The 12,063-nt window shown below is 47.1% G+C and overlaps 1 protein-coding gene across 2 annotated transcripts in view; it reads left to right on the forward strand.

Moving 5' to 3' along the window:
- The first annotated feature begins 8,218 nt into the window (after positions 1-8,218).
- Positions 8,219-12,063, forward strand: part of LOC123047118 (probable E3 ubiquitin-protein ligase HIP1) — a 7,553-nt gene continuing 3,708 nt past the window's right edge. The window contains exons 1-4 of one of the 2 annotated variants that reach the window (XM_044470607.1): positions 8,219-8,652; positions 9,841-11,399; positions 11,491-11,634; positions 11,882-11,932. In XM_044470607.1, the coding sequence (XP_044326542.1) occupies positions 9,936-11,399; positions 11,491-11,634; positions 11,882-11,932 (1,659 nt within the window). In that variant the 5' untranslated portion in view covers positions 8,219-8,652; positions 9,841-9,935. The remainder of the gene's footprint in view (positions 8,653-9,840; positions 11,400-11,490; positions 11,635-11,881; positions 11,933-12,063) is intronic. The other variant, XM_044470608.1, reaches the window with a different exon arrangement.

Consider the following 12,063-nt stretch of genomic DNA (forward strand, 5'->3'; position numbering starts at 1 on the left):
TAGCATCCCCAAGCTTGTGGTTTTGCATATCATCATAATCATTCTTATCAATAGCATGAATGCCACCAATAGTATAGTAAACATTATTATCATATTCTTCCAAGCAGGTGCCAAAAAGATTTTCAAGATCAAAAGAGACATCATTCTCTTCCCAATCATAATCATTACAACAATTAGTAGGCATCACAAAATTATACTCAATATCATCATCCTCCATCAACATATTTGATTCACTTTCATGAAACACAATGGTGATAGGAGAAATATTACTTGGGAGAGTTACCTTTTTACCTCTACTTTTTCTTCTTTTCTTTTTCTTCTTCACCACCTCATGTGTGGATATAATCAAAATTTTCGAGCTTCTTGTTAAAGAGATTGAATGGATAGGAAGCTCCTCCTTGTTACCTGATTCATCATAAGAAACACTAGGAGGGTATTGGGAAGTATTTTCCCTTTCATTAGTACTCTCTTCATACTTTATTTGTTTTCTTGTCTTTAGAAAGTTGGCAATATAAGTATTCTCAATGCAATTTACCGCACAAAACATTTAAATATTCTCAATGAAATCTCTTAAGGTTATATGGAATATTCTTAGTTATACGTTTCATTTCTTCATAACCCAGAAGCAAACTAAGTTCATTATGATGCGCAAGGGAAATCAAGTCATCACAATTTTTGGACACGATTCGATCATGAAACAATTTGCATTGGAGTTTAAAATGACCACATTCATTACAAAGTTCGCAAGGATGGTGAAAAAAATTAAAAAAATTCAGCACAACCATCTAGCTTCTCTTGCAACCATTTAGTTTCTAAATACTTATGCCTCTTGCAAAATCTATCATCCCTTTTTGGTGTGTGTTTGCACTCCCAATTTACTCCACAAAAATTTACATCCTTGTAGGAGACATCATTATCAAGGCTAGTGCAATCATCATCAGTACTATGGATATTCAAAGAATTCATACTGACAACATTGCAATCATGCTCATCATTCAGATATTTAGTGCCAAACATTTTATAGCATTCTGCTTCTAACAATTGAGCACAAATTTCCTTTCCATCATTTTCATGAAAGATATTATAGAGATGAATAATACGATGCAACCTCAATTCCATTTTTTCGTACTTTTCTTTTTATAAACCAAACTAGTGATAAAACAAGAAACAAAAAGATTCAATTGCAAGATCTAAAGATATACCTTCATGCACTCACCTCCCTAACAACGGTGCTAGAAAAGAGCTTGATGTCTCCTACACAACTTTATTCTTGTAAACTCGTGTTGGGCCTCCAAGCACAGAGTTTTGTAGGACAGTAGCAATTTTCCCTCAAGTGGATGACCTAAGGTTTATCAATCCGTGGGAGGTGTAGGATGAAGATAGTCTCTCTCGAGCAACCCTTCAATCAAATACAAGAAATCTCTTGTGTCCCCAACACACCCAATACAATGGAAAATTTTATAGGTGCACTAGTTCGGCGAAGACATGGTGATAAAAGTGTAGTATGGATAGTAGATATGAGTTTTTGTAGTGTGAACAATAAAAAGCAGCAGAGTAGTAAATAGTAAAATGGAGCACAAACGGTATTGCAATGATGGAAAATGAGGCCTAGGGTGCATACTTTCACTAGTGAAATCTCTCAACAATGCTAACATAGTTGGATCATATGATCATCCCTCAAAGTGCAATAAAGAATCACTCTTGAGTTCCTATTAGCGGAGAATAGAAGTTAGAAATTTTTTGTAGGGCACAAAACCACCTCAAAGCTATACTTTCCGATCAATCTATCCTAGAGTTCGTACTAAAATAACACAAAGCTATTATTTCCGATCAATCTAACCAAGAGTTCATACTAAAATAACACCATATGACACACATCTAAACCTAGGAATAGTTTGACATCCAGGCCAAAACCAGTCGAGGCTTTACGAGTATACCTCTACATCCAAACCAATCCAAACCAAAAACTTTCGGCTAGAATCTACACCAAACCAAACCATACATATTCCCCACCCCAATCTAGCTCAAACTATTTCCAAGTCTTGGATTAAACCCACAGACGCAAACCATGGACAGAGCACAACAACCAATTAACTGACTAGTGAGTCACTACTGCTTGGGGTGTTGGAATTCAGATATAAACAAACTTGAAGAAGGGTGGTTGCCATTCAGGTCATGGTCGTTAGCTCAGGTTGAGTTGGTCGCCAACCTCATCCTAGTTTCTACGTTGGCGTCTGTGTCGACGTGGTCTTCGACGAAGCTAGGGACGGACGACGGATAGATTGACGAGCAATTGAGCTGCTAGGAAGATGGTGGCTAGAGCTTCGGCCAGCGGCAGCGTGTATGAGCAGCGATGGTAACGTTAAAATGGTGTGGACATTTGGACCTTCACTTGAGATGTGAGAGCATCAACTGAAACTAATCGATCAATCTGGTCTCGAACCATATTTTAGTTTTCAACCAATAAGTTTGAACCCAACCCAAACCTATCCAGTCCGTTATTAGCCACAGCTCAAGCCAAACCAAATTGTTTGTTTATCTAAATCCAGTATATACCAAACTAGTGAGACCAAATCAATAACCAAACCAAAAACTAAGTTTTGATCCAAACTATTCCCAGGTTTAGACACATCAACCAACTCTAATGTCACCTAGATACTCCAATGTCACCACAAGTATCCGTGAGTTGATTCTACGATATGCATCAAACAACTTCATGAACATAATATTCAATCCACACAAAGAACTACAAGGAGAACCCACAGTTTCTATTGGAGAAAAGATAATAAAAACGTGCATCAACCCCTATGCATAGATTACCCCAATGTCACCTCGGGAATCTGCAAGTTGAATGCCATAACATACATCAAGTGAATCAATATGATACCCCATTGTCACCTCAAGTATTCATACCGCAAGACATACATCATGTGTTCTCAGATCTGAACATTCAATCCGACAAGATAAAATTTCAAAGGGTAAAGATTCAATTCATCACAACAAGAGTAGAGAGGGGAGAAACATCATATGATCCATCTATGTTAACAAAGCCCATGATACATCAAGATCGTGACATCTCAAGATCACGAGAGAGAGATTAAACACATAGCTACCGGTACAAACCCTCAGCCCCGAGGGTGGACTACTACCTCCTCATCGTGGTGGCCGCCAGGATGATGAAGATGGCCACCGGTGATGATCTCCCCCTCCGACAGGGTGCCGTAACAGGCTCCCGATTGGTTTTCGGTGGCTACAGAGGCTTGCGGCGGCGTAACTTCCGATCTATGTTCCTGAGGGTTTTTTGGAATATTTGGGAATTTATAGGGCAAAGACGGGGTGCGGGAGGCCACCGAGGTGGGCGCAACCCACCGGGGGGCGCCTGGGGGCCCAAGCACGCCCTGGTGGGTTGTGCCCCCATCGGGGCACCCCTGGGTGCTGCTCTGGCCCATTGGATGTCTTCTGGTCCATAAAAATCCACAAAAAGTTTCGCGGTGTTTGGACTCCATTTGATATTGGTTTCCTGCAATGTAAAAAACAAGCAAAAAACAGCAACTAGCACTGGGCACTGGGTCAATAGGTTAGTCCCAAAAAATGATATAAAGTTGCTATAAAATGATTGTAAAACATCCAAGAATGATAATATAACAACATGAATACTTCATAAATTATAGATACGTTGGAGACTTATCAAGGGTTGAAGACGAATAAGGGGCGAAACAAAATGAGGTAGGGTCTCAAAACCCTCGGTTCCCTCTCCTTATAAGGCGTCATGATCCGAGATGCCTCCCGCCCACAGCGGAACGGACCACTTTTCCGTCGTCCTGGAAAGGTTTCCTCTTTTTTCTCCTTTTTTGCAGAAGATGGAGGCAATAAGTATGGCTGGGTCTACTCTTAAATACTCACGACAAACTACTGGCTACATCTAATCAACGCCCTAAGGCGGCCGCAACCTTGGGCATATCAGACTCGGATACTATCCGGGCTCCTAAGAAGCAAGACAAAGAAGGAGCCCGTCGAAGGTCTCGGGATCCTAACCGCGACCTTCGCCAAGCTCGGGGGCTACTGACGGGGTCCTATACCAGGGGTGGATTGCACCGAGGAGCCCGACCTCGTCAACTACAAGGGGTGGACAGGCTCGCGACATTATGCTAACCCTAGGAGGCCAGAAGAACTTCTTGACGCCCAAGACTAGGGGCCAGCGGCATGCTAGATCATATCCAGCTTGTAAACCCTAGACCTCTCAGGTCTAGAGTTCGCCTAAGGATCCCTCCTAAGATAGGAGAAACTCTTGCTAGCAACATCATACACGATTGTAACCCCTCGCACAAGGTATCCCTCCATTATGAATAACCAAACCAGTAGGACATAGGGAATTACTCTCCGAAGGCCCGAACCTGGATAAACCCCTCGTGTGACCTCCGATTCACGACTTCCAGCTGCGCTTGGACCCCTACTGAGGGATCTTACAAAAATCTGCTTCGTCACCGCCGTGTGTGTAACTTTTAAATCATTACACACGAGTACTCACATCATGCATCGTGTGTGATGCTACTGCCCATTGCAAACAAATCATTACCATAAAGCATTTGCCTTTCAACACACATGAGTCAAACATTTCAATTTTGCGCGTTACAACTACATATCACTGATGCCTAACTATAGTTTACCTTGTGCCCGTATCACACATGATCTACATACAAACATCAAGCTCGATGGATGGCCCGTCGCGCACGTGAGTATATTTCATTACCGTTTTGCGATGCATGCGCATTGTTCCGTAGAATGGTGTGTGATACATGTGTCGTCTTAGGCCCAATTTGCAGCAGTGGCGGGTCGGGGGATGGAATGGCGAGGAAGGGCGCTTCCGATAGCGGGTGTTGCAGATCCGGTCTCCGGCGGCTGCGATGGCACGCATGGGGCGCATTGGTGCTTCCGATGTTGGCCTGTGGTTTGGAACCATGGTGGTTCTTGGCTTCGAGCAACGCTCCTCAGTTCCTTGTCGGCATGGTGTTCGACTGGGCATGGCGGCTCGTGCTCTGTCCTGATGGTTGTTGATGGATCTGGCGCGTCATTCTGGAGGTTAGCCGCCGGTGGCCTCAACGAGGTGCGGTTGGTTGCGACGGATCTGGGTGCTTCTTCTTCGTCGATGGGCAGCTCCGATGGTGGTGGTGGGTTGGTGGCCTTGCCGGCGCCATTGCGGGAAGATGTGCAACTCAGGTGGTGTGGGAGCTTGGGTGAAAATACTGCGTGGCCTTGTGCCGTGACCAGCGATGGTGGCAGTTGCGGTCGTTGCTGACCTTCTTGGAGGCATCGTTGCTTTGTTGTCGCACCCCTCTCACGTGGATCCGGCCATCCGACCTCTCGGGGTGAAATCCTTGATATATGATCAGACAATGGCAACGCCTCAGTGTCGTATTCCCTCTTAGGGGATTCATCTTCGGAGCTCGGCATCGTCGAGCGGTACTGGTGCATGGCGGTGGCTGTGGCGTCTAGGTTTCTGTGGCAACCATGATGGTGGGAGCGATGTCGGCGATGCGACAGTGGTTGAGGTAGTCAGCTCTTCTTCGGCGTGTCCGTGGGGTTGCCTCGGTTTGTTTGTTGCTGTGAAGTTGAAGCTATGGCGGCGGCCCTATGGTGTACGATGACTAGCTGCAGGTGGCCCGTTCGGCGATCTTCCCTGGCACCAACCATGCTGGGTTTCGTCCTTCGTAGCTCTCCGTTAGAGTCGGAGTTGCTCTGTCTGGTCATTGGTGCCTCAGTTTGGCACGGATCTTCATACGATTTCACACAACCTCTTCATTGTGGGTTGAGTCAATGATTGCCTACGACGAAGTCTGAGTCATTGGCTCAGGGTTTAGAGATGACGATAACGCCTCTACGGAAGGTGTGAGGATGATAACGTGTGTGTGCTGTCTTAGTGATGCCCTTCTTGGAGTGGTGTGCCGCTTAGCGGTTGTGATGGTTTTGCCCGGTTTTACATAAATAACTGAGCAATCTGGTTTTCGCCCGATTTTTCTATTTAATTGAGCATCTCTTTTCTTCTTAATTAATGAAGACATGAATCCTGCCACTTTTTAAAGAAGTTGAACATTTTATCCGCAAATTTGCCCTCGTGAAATAACAAGCTACAGTCTAGGACACTCTAGCACTAGTGATTAGACCTAGCCATGGGCAGCCCGGCCCGGTCGGCTCGACCCAACCCGGCCCTAAAAAGCCCGACCCGGCCCGTCCTGATTTTTAGGTCTGACGCCCGAGCCGGGCCTTGCGAACCCAGGCCCAGGCGCCCTAAAAAGCCCGACCCGACCTGGCCCGACCTGATTTTTAGGTCCGACGCTCGAGACGGGCCTTGCGAACCCAGGCCCGGGCCGAGGGATGGCTAGTGATCCAGTCCACACGGAGATGATTTGCATTGCAGTAACGTCAGATGTGCACCGGCGGCGTCCTATGTTGAACTACAGCCTCAAATATGTTTTCTTTTAAATTTACTAGTGAACAGAAATCATCTTCATGTGTGAAACGAAGGTCCTTTTTTATACGCCTGGATAAATGGCAGTACGCGAGAATAACCCACGCATATGCTGCCTGCCTTGTGAGCCACTCTTTTGTTTCCGGCAAATTATATTCCGATTCAGCCAGTCCTTTCCTTCGGCCTTGTGAGCAGATACTGATCCTTGGCCTTTCTTTATTCCTCCATTTCACTCTCATCCATAGCCCAGAGGACAAATTACCAGCAGCAAGCGCAACAGCCAGCCATAAAGACAAGCCGGGGATCTCCGGGCCGGGCCCCACCGCGACAGTGGTTCTTTACGTAATTTAGCCCAAAGCAGGCGGAGAGCAGGGGCACCAAAGCGCAGGGAATCCAACCCAAATGGAGAAACCAGACCAAGGTACGCAAGATAAGGGGGCAAAGCAAAGAAAAGCGACGGCCGGACGAATTCCCGCCGTATATTCCCGGCACCACCGCCACCACCACCACCACCACGGCCACATGGCGCCAGCGAGCCCCGCCAGAGAAAGCACCAGGCCGCGCCGTTTGCTTATCCTGATGGGTGATGGCACCGGTGATCCTCGGGCCGAGCTCGCGCGTCAACTGCGGCGGTGCGGCATCCACGATGACATCGTCGGGATAGACGGACGGACGCGAGCGCGCCGCTGATCCACGGGGCGCACGCGCCGGCTTTTTGACCCGGGCGGCGCTAGCTCCAGCGGCGCTGACGGCGGCGACGACGTGCGCGCGCTGTGGATGAGGGGAGTGCGTGGGACGCTGACGAGAGGATCGCGAGGATAGAATACCATTTCCTTCGCTTTGCGACTTGTGCAAATGCAAAAAATCTAGTGGGCTTCTTGTTTAGATTAGATAGATGCTCCGGTGGTGAGCAGGAAAGCAGCCACGCGGAGGAGCCGAAACGTGGCGCTGCGGTCACTCGGCGGCATGGCCTTTTTTCCTGCCATCGTGCATGCCAAGGGCGTGGCCGTGGCCGCGCGATTTTTATGAACTGAGGAGGCCGTCGTTCATGCAGATGCAGAGGCGTCGATGCGGTCAAACCTCGTTTACGGACACAAAACGGGTCTTGCTCCGGGGGCGGCGGCTCCCCCCCTCCCCTTGAAAAAATGGCATGATGTAATAATGGCGAACCCTGACCAGAGAGAAATTTACTCATCCGGCCTTCACTCCCCTGTTTTTTTAAATGATGTATAGTAGTAGTAGTACTGACATGTGTTCTGTGGGGGCCTTCCGGAACACAACCCAGCATATCCCGTGGCACTTGGATTACAGATTTGAAGTATTAAATGCCCAAGATAGATATACATAAGCAAAAGAAAAGAAAGGGTGGAAAGATAGATATATACATACGTACTCCCTCTGTAAACTAATATAAGAGCGTTAGTGATCTAAACGCTTTTATATTAGTTTACAGAGGGAGTACATTAATAAGCAAAAGGAAAGAGATATAGGTAGGGATATCCGTCCAACGCAGGAGCAAAGAAGGGTGGAAAGAGATGGGGGAGCATGCAAAGAAAGGGGGAGGGGGCTGCTCGAAAGTCCAAAGGCCCAAAAGCGGCCGAAAACGCAAAGATAGACGGGCCACGCTAATCTCTGGCCGTTTTCGGAGGAGGCGTACTCCATTACAGCAGTAGCAATTAAAATTCCAGGAGAGCATTTATTTATAAAGATGTTTTAGTGGGGGAGGATCGAGATACCCTCAAAGACCAAAGCGAGAGCGAGAGAGAGTGTGCGGCGTGAGGCAGAGAGATAAATAAATCCGAATTCGGCCAAACTTCTCTCTCTCCCTCTCCCTTCCCCCCGTTCCATTACATACATACATCCATCCTTCCTCTCCTCTCATCACCACCCTCCAACCTCCCCCCGTCTTTCTCCCTCTCCTCTCCTGGTCTTTGCCAGATTTTCCTCCACCCATTCTCTCCCCGCTCCTCTCCTCTCCACCCGCATCGATCTCTCCGAATTCCGTCCCTCCCTCTCCGCCCATCTTCCTCCAGGGAAGGGATTGATTGGTTCTTCCTCCGTTTCCTGGGCCGATTCTTCCTCCCTCTCCTCGCTCCAGAGGATCGGCAGGAATCAAGACGGTGGATGCGAACGAGTTTGATCTCCGCTTGGATTGTGCTTCTCGCGAGGCGTTGAAAATCTTCTCGGTTTGTTTTTGTTCCATCTCCCTGTTTATTATTATTATTCGCTTCTTGTTTTCTTTCAATCTGCTCGTTCATTTCGCTCCCGTTCGAGTTCTTGGTTCTTTCAAAACATGGTCTCTTTTTCCCTGTTGATGATTCCTCATGGCCCATCCAGCCGCGTGTTTCCTTCGTCGAGCACGCCTTATGCCATGGCAAAACATTCACGGTTTTCCTTACTAGTAGAACAGAGTTCTTCATCCTCATGATGATTTCTCCTCCCATTCTTGGGTGCGCGAGGCAGAGATTTCCTGGCCGTTCTGGGCTGCTCGGCTGGGTCAAAATCGCTTCCCCCGTCGCTGGTCGTTCGATTTCGTGACGGGAGAACCGATCCGCTCCTCGAATCCATCCATGGATGGCTACCTTTCCTTTACTTTTCGCTGGTTTTACCGCATCCTTTCGCAAAACCGAAAGCGAAGGGAAATAAATGCGCGAGAAAAGAGGCCATTTTTTAAGCCTTGCTCCCAGGCACAACCCGTGGGCCCCAGCCCCATCGTCTGCATGCAGCCCGTCCGTCTGTTGAGGCCGCATGCAAGCAATGTGGGAATCACCGTGTTTTTCTCCCTTTTAATTCATTAATTTTATTGAATTAATTATTAAAAAAATGCGCGCATCACCTTTTGCTTGCTTCCAGCCGGAAAATAATAATGCATGCATCAGCGCAGCAGCCAGTGGCCACCTTTGCTTACAGCAGCAGAGCAGAGCAGAGGCCAAACTCGCCATCAAGTTTGGTGTACTGTATCCGCACACACGCCTCACCAAATGCGGCTCACGCCAAGATCGCTTCGGCGTACGGTTAATGCGCTCACGGATGAATCGCTGGATATCTCAGTCCAGGATGGGTGCATTTACTTCCAGATAGCAATGGGGTTATGGGTGTGGCTACTCCCAGAAGCGCACCTTTTTTTTTCTGAATGTGTGTAGATATCTGCTATCTGTCATAGATTAGGCCGCAAAGAGGACTGGATTCGCGGTGTTTTGATAGGGATCGTCTTTTTTGTTGTTGTGCCAAACCTTAATGGAGTAGCAGCATTCAGCATTCCACCATCTGAGAGTCTGCTACTTCCTCTCTTTTTTTTCCCTCTAGGGATGTTGAGATTTCAGAAGAATTTTCTGTTCCAAAATTTCTAATGCGTTTTCAACACTTGTATGTAGGTCACACTTGAATTGCTGGTGAAGAGGTGAACAGCATCTGACATGCTATTGCTGCAGAACAATCTGTAGAAGGACACCCCTTTACCCTTTCGATAATGCAAGGGCAGAGGAATTCTGTCGAACAGCTAGCTGACGTCTTCGGGTTTGATCATGGGTCTGGTTCAGGCAACCCTGTCATGGACCAGCAGGCGTACTGGAACAACATGCTTGGAGCAGCAGACTCGCAGAACCTCCAAGGTTATGAGATGAACCGCGGCGACGGGGCCATTCCGTATAGAAGCGAGGCACATCAAGATGGCCAGTTCTTAGGCTTTTGGGGGTCAGGTGAAGCTAGTTCAAGCGGCAATGCGCTGAACTATGGGAGCTCTAACGCGATCAAAGCTGAGCATCTGAACATTGGTGGTGGTTTGAGGATTGGCGAGAGGCGCCTGGCTGCTGAACACAACCTTTCTCTGGATAATGTGGACATAAGCCTTAATAATGCCAGTAGCCATGATCTATTCGGTCAGAGTTCAAATGCCAACAGCGCCTCTCAAGGCAAACAGCAACATGCTGGCAGTTCCCGTGCTGATGCCACCGCCCAGGCCACGGAGCTAAGATTGCATCCTTACAGAGCTTTCGTTTTAGACGACGAGCAGCCAGAGCCGTTCCCTTCTATGAATGCTTTCCAAAATCCTTTGGGTAATTTTCCCCTGATGCCAGAGGACATGGATCAAAGACCAGGCAGTTCCCTGGATGGTCGTCGTTTAGCTTGCAAGAGGAAAAACATTGAGGGTGTCCATGGGCAATTTTCAGCAGGTGCTAGCACAAGTTTTTCCCACAGAAACGATAATGCCTTCCATGGTATTCCTTCTTCAAGTTTCAATCCAGCTCCTGGTCCAAATGTATCCTCTCATAACTTTTTGTTAGCTCCAAGTTCCATTGAGGAACAACTCTCGCATTATGGAGCTGCTACAGGAATGCCATCTAGTAGCTACAATCATCCCAGTGGAGGCAATAATAATTCAGGAAATTCAGAGAGAAGTTTTCGGGCAAGAACTGCCACCGCTCAGCAGGTTAGCCCCTATGGTGTATGGCCCTCTTCAGGTTCTATCAGGCAACCTGGTTCATGGTATCACCAGGCACCTGCTTTTCAGCGCGCATTTGATGAACTAGAAGAGTCTATGCCTGTGGTCAGTGGAATCAACTTGCAATACCAGCATCCTGGAAATGTAGTCCCTGGTATTCCACAAACCGCACACCGTTTCACTGGCCATGGAGCTTCATCATCAAGAGCTGGCAGTTTGGACAACATAATTCTTGGTAGAGAGGAAGTTACTGGGAGGAATCTTGTAGCTCCCAGCTACCCTAATGCATCAGCCCCTCTTGCTGCAGTAGACATGAGACATTTGGTGCCAGAATTGTCTAACTGGAATTCTGACAATCCTGGTGCTACCATCCCTGGAAATGTGTCTTCTGTATCAAGAGCTAATGCCAGTTCAACGATTAGTCGACCAGCAGGCTCAACATCTCTCGCTCATCAGAACCTGCATCGACGGCATCCTAGAAATTTATCAGAGGTAACTTTCCTCTGTCACGTGTTCATAAGTTTAGTTTTCCACCTTCATTCCTCTTTCTATTAGCTTGATGGAATTTTACTTTTCATTATAGGAGATAGGCCGTCTATCTGGAGCGCTTCGTGGTCCTCAGCACCCGCGCTTAAGGTCAGGGTTTCTATTGGAACGTCAAGGTGATGGTGTTTGGGGTGTTCCATTACCGATGAGGAATAGTAGGGAGGGAAGAAGATTAATGGAGGTGAGTTGACTGACTTTATGTCCCCTTTGATGTGCTTATATTATGATATACCACTGTATTACCATGAAACTGATCGCTTTATCCATGTGCATACTCTCTGTATTCTGTCTCTAGTTACTAGTTATACTAGAGATAACTAGTCAGCAGTTCCTGGATAGCATATATTTCATTGCTACACAGCTTTACTTCTAAAATCAGCAGCAATCTTCTGCCACTATATGGTATTGACCTTTTTACTTGTTACCAGATACGGAATGCACTAGAAATGATTCAGAGAGGGGAGAATGTCAGATTTGAGGTCAGTAATAGCACTTGTCGAATGAGCTTCATACCTATTTTTTATTATTGTTATTATTATTATCATTGTTTTTAAGGCGTCCCGCCTTGGACGCTTAGGCAACGCTTAGGCGATAAGGCGCCCCCCCCCCC

Source organism: Triticum aestivum, chromosome 2B (genome assembly GCF_018294505.1).
Source record: "Triticum aestivum cultivar Chinese Spring chromosome 2B, IWGSC CS RefSeq v2.1, whole genome shotgun sequence".
Lineage (NCBI taxonomy): Eukaryota > Viridiplantae > Streptophyta > Magnoliopsida > Poales > Poaceae > Triticum > Triticum aestivum.